A 15783-nucleotide genomic window follows, 5' to 3' on the forward strand; every position below is an offset into this window, starting at 1 on the left:
ATGTGTGAGTGAGTAAGTGAATGATATATTCGCAGTGCTGCCGCCGTGTTGGTTGACGCAACTACTGCACTCGAATCCCCATTTTCCTACTACTGATAATTATTTCAGATTGGTTTTAGTCTTTCAAAAAGATTTCGAACTACTTTAAAGTAAGAGTTTATTTTTTTAATCCCATAAAATAAGGACTTAGGTGCATTGCACATAAAAAAAAAACAAAACATTTATTATATTAATTTCTTAGAAAAAACAAAATGCCTATTTATTAAAAGAAAATTTACCTTATTGAACAATTGACATATGAATGCAGATAAAACTTATAATAATAGATCGAATTTTATGGTTCTTTGTCGCCATGATAGTACATGATTTTCTACAGTAGCAGTTTCCAATAAAAAAAAAAACACAAATATGTATTACACGAGTTTTAAAATTAGATTTAATTGTAATCAATATGGCAATAAAAGAAATTATGAAAGGAAAATGTACGTCTTCTCTTTTTGGAGTATGCATACTAGTTATGACATAGAAAAGTTACACACATTTTGGATAATACAAATACCACACCATTACTGCAAAGACATTTGGTTATTGGCGCCATCTAATTCTGTGAGAAAAAATCTTCACATTTCACACACGTTTCAATGAGCCGTTTCACTAAGCTATACAGAAATTTGCAGCCACCCAGTGACAAATACGATTAATATATGAATATGTGACGTGAATATTTGATGTAACTGAGGTGCTCCATTGGCGATGGAACGACTTAAGTCGTAAAACATTACATCGATATAAATGGGAACTTTCAATACATCTTCATCCAGCTTGATTTTTAGATTAATGCGATTACCAAACTGAATCTGAGCCACTTTAATAAGGGCTTGATTCGAAATCTTGCCAACTGCCATTGTTCCATAAAAAAATTCATATCGTACTCCCAGCACCATATTCGAGCAAATAAACTCTGATGCAGTCTCTTCAACGCCAGTAGCTACAATATCATCCAAATTGGGGGGTTGTATTATTTTGAATTCTAGCCAATGCAATGTATCGTTTCGTGGATTACCTAGGTGAGAAAAGAATGAAATATTAACTTAGTTTATATCAAATTAAATGAATGAAATCATATGTATATATTACCCATTTCTGATATTCGACTAATAAATTGGTTATAAACCGTTGAATTGGCATTTTTTAACTCAAGATTATGAATCAAATGATCAAAAATATTTCGTTGGAACTTTCGGCAGATGTATGTATTGTTTTGCTCAAAATTCAAGGGCTGTTCATTGCTATTCGTTTCATTGAATTCAGTTAATCCTAAAATGACATTGCATTTAACGCGTGTATTTTCGTAAAAATTAACCGTTTGGAAGGTGCTATTGCTGATCATGCAATCGCCATTCGCTCCGATTGTTGGTACTTTCAGAAAATGATCATTATTAGTGCATCTGGTTTCATTATGAAAATACGCCAAAAAGCTTCCACCCACTTGAGTCATATTATCACCAACATTATCATTTGGTTGAATAAATTTGGAAACAATAATCGGTTTATGGGGTAAGTATCCAATATTGCCACTAACTTGATGCACATCTCTTGTTGCAAATGTTTCATTTATTTCCAAATATTCCAAACTAATTTTTTGCAATATTTGAGTTATTGGACTTTCGCTATTGAACTCACTATATACAAAAAATGCAGTCACATTCAGAAGGTTTGTAAAATTGTGATGAATATGAATAGATATTTGATCGCTGATAAAATTTTCACCGAACTCTGATATTGGTGTAGTCGTTGAATTGGTATCTTGTGTGCAGGTTCGCATTGATATCACATCAATGCAATGATAAATATTGACAAAAATACAATTTTCAATTTGGTTCGCAGCTTGAATCGATTTACAAAAATCTTTCATTACTGCTGATGTTGTATATAATGGTTTACGATATTTTAGAACTTTAACACTTTTCAATTTTGTTTGAAAATCAAATATGAATTGATCGTGCACTTCAAAAGTTTGTACACACTTTGTTTCGTCATCAACTAAGTGTTTTAGATCATATTTTATACGACAATTAGATGCATATAATGGCCAAGGAACATCTATTGTTTAAATAAAAAAGAAAATCATTAAGCAATATTGCACTTATAATATATTTTATAATTAGACCTCTTTACCGAAAAATTGTATTTCTTCTAGTGCTTCATCCCAAACCAAGATTGGATCGCCGAATATATAGTGTTCGCGATAGTCACTTTTTGTAAATACTTGATCATCATATTGATTTGGCCATCGATACTGAACAACATTCAACATATTTACGTCATTAGTCTGAAATAGTCAACATTACATTAATATATTTTAATAAATACGAATTATTTATCAGTATTCAGTATCAGAAGAAGAACAGATTCTTCATCTTTAACATTGGTCTAACCCCTAGTCCCAACTACCTCCGCTAAAAACGAATGGAACCCTCTAAACAATTTCAACGAAATTCTTCCGATATACTGGCGGTTTGACCAAAATTCTCTTTCTTCCATAATTACTTGTGATCCAAGTCATACATGAGCACTGAAAAAATTTAGGGGGGGAGGGTGTGTTTAGCGACCAATCAAAAAACCCTAGAAAATTGAAAGATTTTTTGTCGCGAAAACCCCTAGCAAACTTGAAGAGCGGAGGGGGTTAGCTCGAACGATTTAAGGGGGTGTTATCCGGGCTTACACTCCACCTGTGCCCATGTATGATACAAGTAGAATAAAAAATTTCTCTTGAACATTACCTTGAAACTTCTTTTTCGTGTTTGCTTTCGTCTTCGTGTGCCTTCAACAATACAAAATAATGAAAATTGTTGACTTTGTGAACAAAGCTGCAGTTCAGATGATTCTTCATAATCATGAATTGACCAATCACGCTCATTACACTTCAGTGTCTGCATTATCTCTGTAGATGCACAATCAATGTCACAACAGCAGTTAATGTCACAGAAATTTATCTGTAATCCAATAATTAATTTTTAGAATGGTAACTTAATAAATTATCTAAATATTAACACGGTTATTGAGGTCAGACATAATGGGGCCTTCCCTACGATAAAATCGCAGCGAAAGACCTTCTATATTGGTTGTAGATATATAAATTTGTTTACTTTTAAATCGCATGGGCAATAATAATCCGATGGAATGAAACGACGTCGAATTTCACGTCGTGTGAACTCAGATAAATAGGGATTCAAATCTGTCGGTGGCATCAAAGACACATTGTATACGTGCGATGTGTTCGAAACCATTTGTATAGATGTGTTGTTGATGAACGAAGACGATGTAGCTGTAACATTTTGTGAATTCAAAGTCGTCTTTGTCTTAGTATTCGTTGAGTTCAAACTGGAAGTGGTGGTTTTCAATATATTTAAATCAACTGTCGATTTTGTAGTTATTTCGACTGGTGTTGTCATTTTGGGTGCCTCAATTTTACTTATATTGTCACTTCCAACATTAGTTGATAATATCGGAACCCTCTGCGAGTCTTTAAAACGCGAAATTTCTATTTTAACACCTGCTTCTATCATATTAATGGTACACAAAACAAGAAATAACTTCCAATACAGTAAACTCATTTTTCAAATTTTATTTTAAATCAACACCAAACGTGGAGAAATTTTTCGCTATTATCATCAGTTCAACCGTTACTTTTCCAGCAGATATAGTTGACAATTTATATCTGTTGATGAAAAAAAAATTCATTACACAAAATAAGAGCAGGGATTGTTCCTCTGAGGGGGAGGAAAATGAGGAGGAGGAAGAGAGCGAGGAGGATCCTTCTCCTCAAGTGAGGAGGAAAAGTTTTTTTTAGCTCAAAGGGCTATTTTTATCACAAAAATATAATTTTTAGCTAAAAACATTTTCCTCTTCACTTGAAGAGGAGGATCCTCCTCGCTATTCTCCTCCTCGTCATTTTCCTCTTCACCATTCCCCCTCTTCAGAGGAACAATCCCTGAATAAGAGGTTGACTTAATAAGGTTTATACCTTTCGACACCACTGTATACCAAATCGCTTTTGCTGATCGTTGAACCACCTGTATTGAATCTGGTTTTAAGTGAGTCAAAGTAGGTTTTTGTGGTTACTTTCCACGTTGAAATATCAAAAGAATGTAATCCAGGCGCAGATGGAATGTATGCAAATCCGAAACTGAATGAGAGTGAATAGAGCAAGAACGGTTCATGTTCATTTATATTCCATTGAATTTATTTTAAACGAAATTATAACTGTTTTCAACCAAATATAATATTTTTACCCAACTGGCCAGCATTGGTTCAATGCATTGACTGTATAGATTTCGATATGAATTTTTGGCCACCCTTGTATTCCGCGACAGGCTAAATGAACATCGATCGGATGTGCAAATGCACAGTATGTGTTTTCAAACTTATTTGTACAGGTTGCTGTCTGTCCTTCCAAATATCCTTCTATGTGTTTCCAATTAGATCCTTTGTCATTTCATTTTGATAAAAATCAGACAATATATTGAATTAACTGGTCAGTTGAGCTGACAGTACTTTAGCCAGCTAAATGGGCTAAAACAATAAACGTTATTGTTTTAATGATGAATCACTTTTCTTGTTTTAATAGAAGTGATTGTTCATTATAACAATAACTTCTATTGTTTCAGTCCATTTAGCTAGCTAACGTACTGTCAGTTCAACTGACCAGTTAGTTAAATATATTGTCTGATAAAAATGTTAAAAATTTGCAATAAGATTGATATTTTGGAATAATTTAATTTATTTTATTTACCATACTGAATGCTCCATTTGCAAAATAATGTCGGTTCTTCAAAATCACATGCACTCAATATCTGCCCGATCAAATGTAATTCTGCCATGCGAAACAAATTACCGAGATCTTCGATACAAAAATGTAGACTTATTTTCTCACATAAAATCACATTTAATTTTTTTTTTTATTAACTTCAGAAAATCATACTTTATATAACGCTGACAACAATATGAACTATGTATCGACAGTGAAATGTGTTTGGGTTAATAAGCATTGTTGGTCGGTTGTCATGGTAATTATTACCTTACCTTTTCCATTAGTTCCACGCACGCACACACGCAGAGAAAGAGAGAGAGAGAACACTTGGGTGCGAATTTCTTCCATTTGATTTGTTTATTTTACATTAATTGAATTTGCCGTTTATGCTGATTTTACTGAATGTATGTTTGAGACTAAAGTGATTTCGAATTTTTATCATTTCTCTTTTAGATTTATCAGACCATCGACCGTATTTTGCCGTATTCTTATTAAAAGAAAATGGTTATAATAAAAAAAAAACGAATTATTATTAAGTGATAATTACCTCGTTGCTTTGTGGTTACACATACTTAAAGTTTTATCTAAACAATAAACAAAATGTGTGTTGAATTTTTCTATCGATATTAATTCAATCCTTTCTTTATTTTCCAAAAATTGTAAATTTCCCTCCTTTTTGTATAATTTTTGTGCAATTTTTTTGACATAATAATAAATTTTAAAAGTTTTCATCTAAACTAAATTATAATTTCTTTCTCAATTTATTTTGTTTGCATTTTCTTTGTTTTCGTTTTGAAATAATTTTTTATTTTTCTCTATTTCTTTGCACTTTGTTTCATTCATGAGCGTAAAATTAGACAAACTAAATAAACTAAATAAAGACAAAGGAACCAGAAGAATAATTTTTATTGTTTTTCTCTAGTCGGTAACATCTTAAAAATTGTGATTATGCTGAATTCATGTATATATATATATAAATGTGAGTGTGTGTGTATGATTTATTTTTTATTCATAAATGATGGTTTGTCGTTTACTTCTTTGTGTTTACCACGTTCAAAATATATCATTTATTCACTAGTATTCGTTTGGAATCAAAGTTGAACATCGTAATGGGAAATTCTATTCATGGAAAATTAGTTAGCCAATCATGTTTTTTAAAATAATTATTGTCAAATGCAAACATTTGTTTCGTCCTTTGTTGAATTTCGTCATTTTTTCATATTTTAATTTTTTGCTAAATTGAATGTTTTTTACTGATATTTCCCACAGATATTCATTTATTAAAATCGAGAATGAGAATTATGCTAATTGATTACATGTAAAAATATTTCGATATGACACATTTCTACGATTCCTAATGATGTCATTTTTTTGTAACGACATCACAGCTAAATGCAATGTATCTATAGATTCGGTGCATTTGCATTTTAAAATGTAGAATAGATTGGATTGTCACAACTATCGTCGTTGACCGTTAAAATAAGCATCACCTTCCACTGGAGCATCGCCATCATCGTCATCTTCATAATCTGTTAAATTGTCAGCACCTCGTTTTCCATTCAGATGATTTGGCTCACCGTCCCCATTTGTCATTGAAAGATTTTTCGTGTTTGACGGTTTTAAATAGCTTGGGCCAGACGCAGCGTTCGGGAAACGAATCAAGTAACGTTCTAAGCGCAAAAATTTGATCGACACTAGACGGCTATCGAACCACCAACCATTCACTTCATCATGAATCATGCCGGCATCTTTAGAAGATGCGCATCTAACGTACACGCAACAAGTCTGTTTGTCCAATTGTAAATCATATATTTTGCAGGTGGTGTGTGCTACCTTTTCTAAAATGGCATCCTGTATAACTTGTTTGAGATTTGGATTTGATGATTCATGTTTGTCAAACATTTGTCGAATCTTCAAGCATTCGGTTGGCGGATCCTTGATCTTATTGCTTTTATCAAATGCAGGACTTTGCCATTTCTTAATATTGCCATGGTTTAGGGTATTACATGACCGAAGACTTGGATATGTTGCACAGGGAATGGTATTTGATGATGTGGCATTACTCAAATTACTTGAATTGCTGCTTGTACTTGCCGACAGTGTATTGCTACCAAATGTGTGTTGGTTTTGGCTCATTGGTGACACTGTGTCAATCCAACGCATTACACGATAATCTTCGCCATTTCGTGTTGCAACACTAAACTGAACACGACTATCGCTTTCAACCGCCTTGATAGCTGCATTCCAAATCGACTCCATTTTATTTCTTTCAGTGGGTGGTATCAATTTGTCACGCAAATGATTGATTACAACTGATGCTGCGTCTGTGCATGCCGTATCTGGATCATACGCTTTTTCCATTAGTACATTTTTTATCTCTTCGATCATAGATGTTATTCGTTCGCGACGCGTTTGTAAATGTCCACGTATAAAACGTACGATGAATAGAATCACAAATGTGACCAGAGCTATAATAACAATCCATCCGATGATGGCAAAAACCGCTTGAAGCTTATTATAAAGGAAACAAGAAAGTGGCAGTCGTGGTTTAACAATACTAAAGTAATTGGCTTGCGATTGCCGGAGTCGAACAAGATTTGTCATTGATATGCTTGTCGATGGTTGAGCGCTGGCATCGATGAAATGTCCAACACGCCACTGTGGATTCACCGAAATTAAATACTCGGCATTGTGAAGTGCTCGAATTATGTCAATTGCACTTTGTTCATGTGTTGTTTCAAAAATAAATTGCACAACTTCTTTTGCACTCATTGCAAATGGAGCTGTTGGATCCGTGCATCGATTATACTCGATTCGCTTTTGTAGTTGTGGTATAAGAACTTTCAGTAAATTGAATGCCGGTTCAAGTTGATCTTTCTCAATGCAATTCTCGGTTGGCTTGAAATGTGGCTCACCATTCACCATTGTCATTTCGGTATCTGAACATAATTTAAATGTAGCAGCTTTTGCATCTAGTGCCAACGATAAATCTGGATTCATAGTCAAATACGCTATGATAACGGAAGTAAAGAAAAAGAACAGAGCCGATAACAAAATGCACGGCACGAACGATTGTTTTACGCTGTACCGTTCATACTGACGATTAAAAAAATCTGAATAGATATTCCGAATAGAAAATGGTTTTCGGTTGGTGTTATCAATGTTGGCCTGATAAGCGATGCTATTATCTCTTGGCAACATCGATAATCTAGATGATATTGGCTCATTTAAGTAACGTGAGACACGGGCTGATGGAAAACTTAGCAGAGGAGGTCGTATATATCCATCAAACCGGTTACCTTCATAAAGAAATGAGTGTTAGGAAAAAAGAAAAACAGTTTTTAGTCAAATGATGAATTAAATTTACTGTATTAGTTAGTATTAAATAATCCCTACTGGCATCTGAAATTGGAGGTGCATTAATTGTTGAGCCCAAACTCCTATTCCGTAAGCTTAGCAAACGTTTTGTGAAATTGGTTGATGAGTATGGTGAGGATAGATCATCATTGTCATGCTCACCATTTGTGCTAGATTCAGACGACGCATTTAATATGCCAGTACTGTGCGAACTATTATCAGCAGTATCATTTGAATAACGACTACTATGACCATTATAAACTGTAGACATTGTTCTGTAAAGAAAACAAATGGCATTAGCACTCCAAACGAAAATCATAAAGCCGATAATAATTACCGCATGCCAGTGGAATTATTTTTGTATCGATTTAAAAGTGATGTATTCATTCCATCGTTTTGATCAGATTCTTCGTCCGTATCGTGTTGAATTAGTGGTGATATGTAGATTGAGCTTGTTGGGGACTTTTTTGTGGTCTGGAAAAAAAATTATAAAAATCTTGAAACATTGAACACAATAAACGATAAAATAGCCTTGTGAATATTGCATTTACCTGATTTTTCTCGCTCCATAAGTTAGTTGGTGGTTTTTGAGTAGTTGGTGGCGGCAAATTTAAGTTTGCTCTATTTGCCAGTCGATTGTTCGTAGATATTGTTGAACGACTGCGACCTTTTGCTGATTTTGCTTTTGTGTCATTGACGGTTGATGAAATGTCTTCATCGGACGAATATCTTGTTGCATATTCTGTGTCACGTCTCAATTTTGATTTTTCACTTTCGATGAGATTGCGAAGTCTTTTGATCAATGTTTTCCGTGTTGTTGTTGTGACTGGTATAGTTGGTACACCAAATTGTGCTAAACGATATTGCAGCTCTTCATTATTCAGCTCATTTAAGTCTTCCATGTCTGATTGTTGCGTTTAGCAATGCAGATTGAATTCGATTGTGTTTTGATAATCTTAATATTGATACATACAATACTGCGCTTTTCACAAACAATTTAACCTACGAAGTAATTGAAAGAAAACATTATTAAAAAACAATACACGCCAAAATGATTGTATTTAATTCCAAGACAAAGATGTTGATGCGGTAACATTACAATGTATAATGTATATGTAAACAAAATAGCCGAATAGCCGAGAACTATGATGATGGCATACAGTTACAATAGAAAACAAATGAAAAAAAAAATGTTGCACCAGTGTCGAGACAAACTTCAGAATGACCTTTAAATTAGACGACTTGCGCAATATAATTGTGGTATGATGCACAAAATTTGGCCCGATTTTTTCTCTTAGGCCCGATGGTTAAAATCAGAGATATTGAATATTGTGTTAAAAAAGTGTGAATTAAGAAGATGGTATAAACATACAATTATTGCTAGCCACTATCGCAAATCTCGTTGGTTAAAACGACCATGTATTTGCGTTATTCGCACGGGCAAAGCTAACAAAAACTGTTAATGAATAATATAACCTCACTTCGTCTGTTAAAATTGGGATTGTTTTCTGCTTGCCAATGAGCATCGGAAAAAATGACAAGTAATCAAAAGCAACAGTTATGAGCAATACTAAAAAATTTGCTAAAAATTGAATATATACACTGAGAAGCTATTTTATTAACGGTTTTGAGCATTGATACAATTGAAAATTTTGATTTGTTTATGAGCATCGAGTGCTAAATAGCAAGCAATTGCCAAACGAATGTAAAACTCTTAGCAGCTTGTTATTGGCCATTAAATTTTCTATTTAAATCTTGTGTGTATTTTTTCTACAAAATTTTCTGAAATTGAATATGTATGATGAAAGTTTTTTTATATTTCTTGCTATTTTTAGTTCTGCGTCACTTGTACAATCACTATATAAAACCCGCGTTTTGCATATATATACAAAAAAATAGATTATTCTCCGGTCATTTATCTGAATACACAAACGAATATGCACATGTATGGGTGCTTACATACAAACACACGGACCACAGAGTATACATCAGTTTCTCTCATGTCCAATCTTTTTTTGAAGTACACATCAACAATAGCAGGTAAGCCGAATATTTTCACATTAAAATATTCATACAAACTTTTTTCTCTCAAAACACATAATTTCCACAAGGCTGAATTAGCTGAATGTCACCGCATTGGGGCAAATCTTTGTTTATCTTCGTACAATCTTACTTGTATAGAACTTCACTATTCGTATTAAAATTCCTTGTACAGTATAATACACAATGATTATTCGCAACTATATGCAATTATTATATGTATTACTTGCACAATGTGCATATTTTCATTATAAAAAATGTTGCCAATCAAACTTTGGCTAATTACACGATACTAATCGGTTTTTATGGATATTCTTTTGTTAAATGAGAACAAACTTACTTTGTTGATTCGTTTCACTCTTTAATTAATAAATGCAATTTCTTCGTGCAAAAACAAAATGATAGATAGAATGGAAAAACTGTCAAACAAAACAACAAGTAACAAAATATAATACAAAAAACTCTACGCTTTGACGCGGGCGATGCAGCCGCCTTAATTTTGTCGCGAGAGGTCGCCGCTGTTATATAACAACTCGTAAGAGTATCAAATTAAATTAAATCAATTCAATGTAAAAACCGACTGATAATTAATGACTACATCGTATATCGTTCCCTTATTATTTAATTTTAATTCCTCTGGAAATTGAGAAATGAGATAATTTAAGTTTAAGAAATATTATTCATTTTGACAATCTCTGATATTTCCGATCTATTTCATATTTTCAATTATTATCTATTTTGTTTCAAATAAACTTCAATTCTCTTTTTGACTTTTGGACAAACTTCTAATTCTATTAATTTAAAATCACTATTATTTCATGCAACTTTTAACGTGTTTTGATGTTAAATCTTCATTGATTATGTTAAATATGAACATTATTTGAGCAGTCTTTCTTCAAACCTTACCATTTGAAAAAATAGCAAAAGATGCTCATATTATTATGATGTGGATTCCAAATTTGTGATGCACACAATGCACTCAATGTGTGATTTGAAATTCATATTTTCATCCAACAGCACACCCAGATCCTTCTTTCTATTGGGTGTATGCATTAAAAAAGGGAATTTTTTTGGTGAAAAGATACATTTATTTAAAAACAACTGTACAATATTTTTTAACCAATGTATTGCCCATCGTTAGCTATGACTTCTGTCCATCTTCTTGGTAGCTTGTCGATTCCGCGTCGAAAGAATTCCTCATCTTTTCCAGCTATCCAGTCATCGATCCATTTTCGAACTTCTTCGGCATTTCGAAAGCGTTCATCGGCCAGGTCGATTTGCATCGATCGAAACAAATGGTAATCAGAAGGAGCAAGGTCTGGAGAGTACGCCGGTTGATCAAGCCGATCCCAACCGAAGTCTTGTACTTTTTTTTTAACGATGGCTGCACGATATGGCTTGGCATTGTCGTCGTGAAACATAACTTTGTTTTGTTTGCTCGCTATCAGAGGTCGTTTATTCTTCAATACATGCTCCATTTTGATTAATTGCATTCGGTATCGATCACCAGTAACCGTTTCATTCGGATTTAGCAGCTCATAATACACGACACCTTTCTGATCCCACCAAATGCACAGCTTGACCTTCTGGCAATGAATGTCCCGTTTTGGCTGTGAAGGTCCTGGTTGGCCTGGATCAACATACGCTCCTTTACGTTTTGGGTTATCGTAATAGACCCATTTTTCATCGCCAGTGACAATACGATTCAAAAAGCTATGTTTTTTGTGCTCGGCAAGATGTTTTTGGCATGCTGTGATTCGTGCTCTCAATTGATTTTCAATCAGTTGATGTGGTACCCATTTTCGCAACTTTCGAATCTTTCCCATTGCATGCAAACGTCTTGAAATGGTTTTTTGGTCGACATTTAACTCCATTGCGAGTTCTTTTTGGGTTCGGGCCGAGTTTTCATACAATAATGCTTGCAAATCTTCATTCAGCATTTGAATAGGTCTTTCAAACGACATACATGTCATTGATCTTTTACAACGCAAAAGCAAGTGGTGACATCTGATGTCAGATTCCGGAAATTAATGCCTACACCCAATAGTAGCTATTAATGTAATGCTAAAATCTAACATTACAATTGCAATAGCTGATAACGTCTCGTTTCCTATTGGCAAATGAAAAAAAAAAAACGATAAAAACGCACTGTAAATGAAATTCGAAAATAAAAAAAGAAGGAAATTAAAACTCAAATATGAATTTTATTTTATTTAATATTCCTTTTATTTACAAATGAGGTATAAATTGTGAAGAACGAAATAATACTTGATACATTTTCCGCTAATTAAAAACTCACAACTCATAAATTGAAAAAATTGTTTGAAAGATATTGTTAATTTACTGTTCATTCATATGAAATTACAGGTAAAATTGCACATGTTTATTTCATTCGTTTGATTGCTATTTTCCAGGTGAGTTCACGAAGCTCAATCCAAATTAACCGTATCTATCTCTTGTTTAGATGGATACTAATAATAAATTACTACACAAATCAATCTTAAAAATCAAACACTGTTTCGCCGTTTTATTAATCCACATTGAATAAATTATAGGTCATCTCTGTCCGCTATAAATTCTGGCTCATAATATTTGTACACCATTTTACTGGTTTCTTTTTCTTCATTTGTGAAATCTTTGGACTCGGCTTCTTTATAATTTATTTCTGTAATGAGCAATGTTGTTCTTGGTGTAAAAATTGCTTTAAAAGCATGTATTAAAAATGACGACTGAATGGAATGAAAAATGGCTAAATGTCATTAATTCTGCTATTTTCATTGAAAATGCAATGAAATGTATCCTACATCCTATGTATGTCTCATTTGCTATAGGAGGTCGTTGTTGGAATGTTTTTTTTTAAGATAAGCTTTGCTGCAAGAAGAAATTTTCAAGTGGTTGGGGTCCCTGCGCTTGAATCGGATTAGAGTTTAACCAATACTCAGATATAGAAATGTACATAGCGACAGCTACGCCAATTATAGACGCGATCCATGTGGAACTTTTGAATGTAAGACATGTTGCTATACATAAGCCTAAATAAGTAATATAACGTGTATACTTTTCCCATCGGAGTCGTCTTTCACTGGACATGTCTGAATGGAAAAATCAAAAAACACAAATTTGTTTTTTTGATCAATTACATTGATTTAGTTGACAATTCTAACAATAAGATATCCAAGCGTATTACGAAATTCATTTAGCGTAACCAAAAAAAAAACTAAAATCAACAAAACTACACGAAAAGAATAAAAGGGTAAAAATTTGCAGAAACTAATTTCAAAATGGGATTTGTTGTGGGAATGCATAAAAACAAAGGGTAGCAAAAATGTGAGAAAAAAAACTTGTAATGGTCTATCGAGTGAATACCTGTACACATTCCATCTCGGAGTTCATAACCTTCGGCACATTTGTCACACAAATCTGGACCGTCGCCAGTGCATCCTTCGCAAGCCCGGTCGCATTCTTTATAAAATAAAATATAAAATAAATGGTTGATTATTTGATAATCCAAAAACACAAACAGCACATGTAAAATGAATAATTACTGAGACAATCAAAAGATCCTTCGTTGTTGACACAAAATTCATTTGTTGAACATTTGTGAATATCGCTAAGACACTCGTCAACATCAACGCAACCATGTTCGGGTTCCATAGTCCATCCTTTTTTGCAAACGCGACAACCTTAAAAAGAAAGAATAACATTTGAATGTGTAAAGTTCATTTCAAAATTATCAATATCAAAAAATTCAATTTCGTATCTAAACAAAGTCAGATGTAGTTGCTGGTTTTCCAATGTATTTTGTAAAATTTTTAGTCTTCTACCAAATTCCAAATTCCATTTTTACACAAATATATTGTAACACCAATTGCACTGTGGATGCAGTGTAATTTCTTTGACTTTGACGACTCATTTTTTAAAATGAAATAATGATTTTGATTTGATATAAACATAAAAATAACCTTTGGCACCAGCTCCGGTACATCCAGTTTTCTTCTCACAGGCCAAATTACATTTACTACATAACATTTTTGTATCATCTCTAAACGATTCGTAATAGTCCAATGCACATTCGGCACAATTTTCACCACTGTATCCAGCATAACACGAACATTTACCATTACCTTTACGCGTGCCATTGCCCTTGCAAGCACCATTACCATTACAATCGTCACATGGCGAGCAATTTGGCCCATACGTATTCGATGGACAACACACTTTCTTATAGTTTATACATAAATAGTCATGAATATCAGGATATTGCTCTTGTTTGGTCGTAAACCATGTTGATAATTCATCTTCAATTTCTTCGAAAAATCCATAGCATTGATCTTGAGCTCGTGATACATCGCCACATACATGATCTCCGATCTCTGCAAAACGCACCTCACTTTTTGCATAAACATTTAAATTCTGCTCTTCCCATGCTGTGTCACCGCTTTCATGTTTTCCTCGTGATGTTTTTTCCATCGCCTATTCGACATTTTTTCATCGTGCGAAATTTAAAGTAAAATAATAAATGAATTTTAAAACAATCAAACATATATGAAACATACAGTTATACAATACCTTTGTGAATGATTCGACAAATGTTTTGCATAGTTTGCATGGTGGTAGTGCGACTGCCGACTGTTTTTCTGCTACTTTGACTGGGTCCAATTCAGCTTTTGTGAACACAGGTAATGTGTAACATACAATTACCACCGTAAAAAAGTGCTTCATATTCAAAAAATAAAAGTAATACTTCATTGACTATAAAATGCCGCCGTAACTATCAAATCCAATTCAAAACCTATGGAGTCGTTTTCGAAGTGACCAATTTTGTTGTTGACAAAATATTTAGTGCCGCATCACAGCTGTCACACAGATTCATATAATACATAACGCGGAATGTCAAACCCCAATAAGAAGACAACAATTCAATATGTGATAACACATCGCATGTGCTACAGCGTGGACCAATCAGAGAAATACAAATAGACGCACTGCAACTTTACACATACTCAACACCGTGAGATGGCGCTACTAATTTCTTTGAAAAATACTTTTCAAATTATTCAATGAAAAAGTCAGTAATATTCTGGAGATTAACATAAACCATTGATGTTTGTGATTTGTATAAATTTGATTTATTGACAAAAAATCTAATACAACATTCTTAAGTATAACTGAAGATATTTTCCTAAATTCGAAATAATAAATCCTGAAATCTAAAATAATAAAATAGATAATTCTTTTGCAGAATGCTTCAAAATAACAATTTTGATTTTCATTCGAATGTTAGAATTCGTGGTTGGTTATAGATGATTCGGTTGTAGACAAAATAAGTTAGAAAAGTGGAATCTCTCTTTTTTAAAATCTAAAGCGATGAGACCACTACTCCACTTACTTTGCATACACACTTTCGGACAAAAATTCGTACGTATAAAAAGAAGTGAACATTTTTGTTCGATGACCTTTATTCATACTCAAAAAGTGGGTATTTTAGATCTGACAATGATCAAATCACATCGATTTCAAAAAACAAATTTTGGTCAAAGAATGTCAACGATCTCCATATCCACCTGTTGAAT

The 15783-nt window shown here is 33.3% G+C and overlaps 4 protein-coding genes across 9 annotated transcripts in view; all 4 read right to left on the reverse strand.

Moving 5' to 3' along the window:
* LOC116336596 (tectonic) overlaps positions 1-3617 on the reverse strand; it is a 6425-nt gene extending 2808 nt beyond the window's left edge. Inside the window, exons 1-6 of the mRNA XM_031760543.1 lie at positions 3150-3617; positions 2784-2996; positions 2179-2332; positions 1138-2103; positions 540-1063; positions 279-370 (exon numbers count right to left, since the gene is read on the reverse strand). Coding sequence (XP_031616403.1) covers positions 660-1063; positions 1138-2103; positions 2179-2332; positions 2784-2996; positions 3150-3617 — 2205 coding nt within the window. The 3' untranslated portion in view covers positions 279-370; positions 540-659. The remainder of the gene's footprint in view (positions 1-278; positions 371-539; positions 1064-1137; positions 2104-2178; positions 2333-2783; positions 2997-3149) is intronic.
* Positions 3604-5024, reverse strand: LOC116336597 (B9 domain-containing protein 2). 2 transcript variants are annotated; one of them, XM_031760546.1, is made up of 4 exons: positions 4796-5024; positions 4296-4467; positions 4028-4189; positions 3604-3721 (listed from the first exon to the last, which is right to left on the reverse strand). In XM_031760546.1, the coding sequence occupies exons 1-4, from the start codon at positions 4881-4883 to the stop codon at positions 3628-3630; spliced, it is 516 nt and encodes a 171-aa protein (XP_031616406.1). In that variant the 5' UTR covers positions 4884-5024; the 3' UTR covers positions 3604-3627. The 2 variants fall into 2 exon arrangements, with proteins under 2 accessions (XP_031616406.1, XP_031616405.1); XM_031760545.1 differs by having other exon boundaries at positions 4296-4488.
* Positions 5025-5701: 677 nt separating this feature from the next.
* On the reverse strand, positions 5702-10646 carry LOC116352541 (inner nuclear membrane protein Man1). 4 transcript variants are annotated; one of them, XM_031785226.1, is made up of 5 exons: positions 10551-10646; positions 8722-9172; positions 8508-8644; positions 8333-8445; positions 5702-8112 (listed from the first exon to the last, which is right to left on the reverse strand). In XM_031785226.1, exons 2-5 carry the CDS (start codon positions 9070-9072, stop codon positions 6272-6274), a joined length of 2442 nt encoding a protein of 813 aa, XP_031641086.1. In that variant the 5' UTR covers positions 9073-9172; positions 10551-10646; the 3' UTR covers positions 5702-6271. The 4 variants fall into 4 exon arrangements, with proteins under 4 accessions (XP_031641086.1, XP_031641083.1, XP_031641085.1 ...); XM_031785223.1 differs by having other exon boundaries at positions 8210-8445; XM_031785225.1 differs by lacking the exon at positions 10551-10646 and adding an exon at positions 9772-9863 and having other exon boundaries at positions 8210-8445.
* Positions 10647-12412: 1766 nt separating this feature from the next.
* On the reverse strand, positions 12413-15090 carry LOC116352255 (cysteine-rich with EGF-like domain protein 2). Of its 2 annotated transcripts, none has more exons than XM_031784705.1 (5): positions 14780-15086; positions 14173-14683; positions 13756-13893; positions 13577-13672; positions 12413-12875 (listed from the first exon to the last, which is right to left on the reverse strand). In XM_031784705.1, exons 1-5 carry the CDS (start codon positions 14957-14959, stop codon positions 12760-12762), a joined length of 1041 nt encoding a protein of 346 aa, XP_031640565.1. In that variant the 5' UTR covers positions 14960-15086; the 3' UTR covers positions 12413-12759. The 2 variants fall into 2 exon arrangements, with proteins under 2 accessions (XP_031640565.1, XP_031640563.1); XM_031784703.1 differs by having other exon boundaries at positions 12760-13302; positions 14780-15090.
* Positions 15091-15783: the final 693 nt, after the last annotated feature.

The sequence above is a fragment of the Contarinia nasturtii genome, unplaced genomic scaffold (assembly GCF_009176525.2).
Source record: "Contarinia nasturtii isolate CC-2019 unplaced genomic scaffold, AAFC_CNas_1.1 Cnas_scaffold_187, whole genome shotgun sequence".
Lineage (NCBI taxonomy): Eukaryota > Metazoa > Arthropoda > Insecta > Diptera > Cecidomyiidae > Contarinia > Contarinia nasturtii.

Bases quoted from the DNA above. Each gene is read 5' to 3' on its own strand.
- LOC116336597 (XM_031760545.1), bottom strand. From the start codon at position 4,883: ATGGCAGAATTACATTTGATCGGGCAGATATTGAGTGCATGTGATTTT. The intron at 4,489-4,795 runs GTAAATAAAATA...GAAATGACAAAG, and splicing joins CAAATGGAGCATTCAGTATG to GATCTAATTGGAAACACATA. The intron at 4,190-4,295 runs GTAAAAATATTA...ACTCTCATTCAG, and splicing joins AACCAATGCTGGCCAGTTGG to TTTCGGATTTGCATACATTC.
- LOC116352541 (XM_031785223.1), bottom strand. From the start codon at position 9,072: ATGGAAGACTTAAATGAGCTGAATAATGAAGAGCTGCAATATCGTTTA. The intron at 8,645-8,721 runs GTAAATGCAATA...TTTTTTTTCCAG, and splicing joins TATGGAGCGAGAAAAATCAG to ACCACAAAAAAGTCCCCAAC. The intron at 8,446-8,507 runs GTAATTATTATC...TTTTCTTTACAG, and splicing joins AATAATTCCACTGGCATGCG to AACAATGTCTACAGTTTATA.
- LOC116352255 (XM_031784703.1), bottom strand. From the start codon at position 14,959: ATGAAGTATTACTTTTATTTTTTGAATATGAAGCACTTTTTTACGGTG. The intron at 13,673-13,755 runs GTAATTATTCAT...TATTTTATAAAG, and splicing joins AGGATCTTTTGATTGTCTCA to AATGCGACCGGGCTTGCGAA. The intron at 13,303-13,576 runs GTATTCACTCGA...TTTTCCATTCAG, and splicing joins CCGAGATGGAATGTGTACAG to ACATGTCCAGTGAAAGACGA.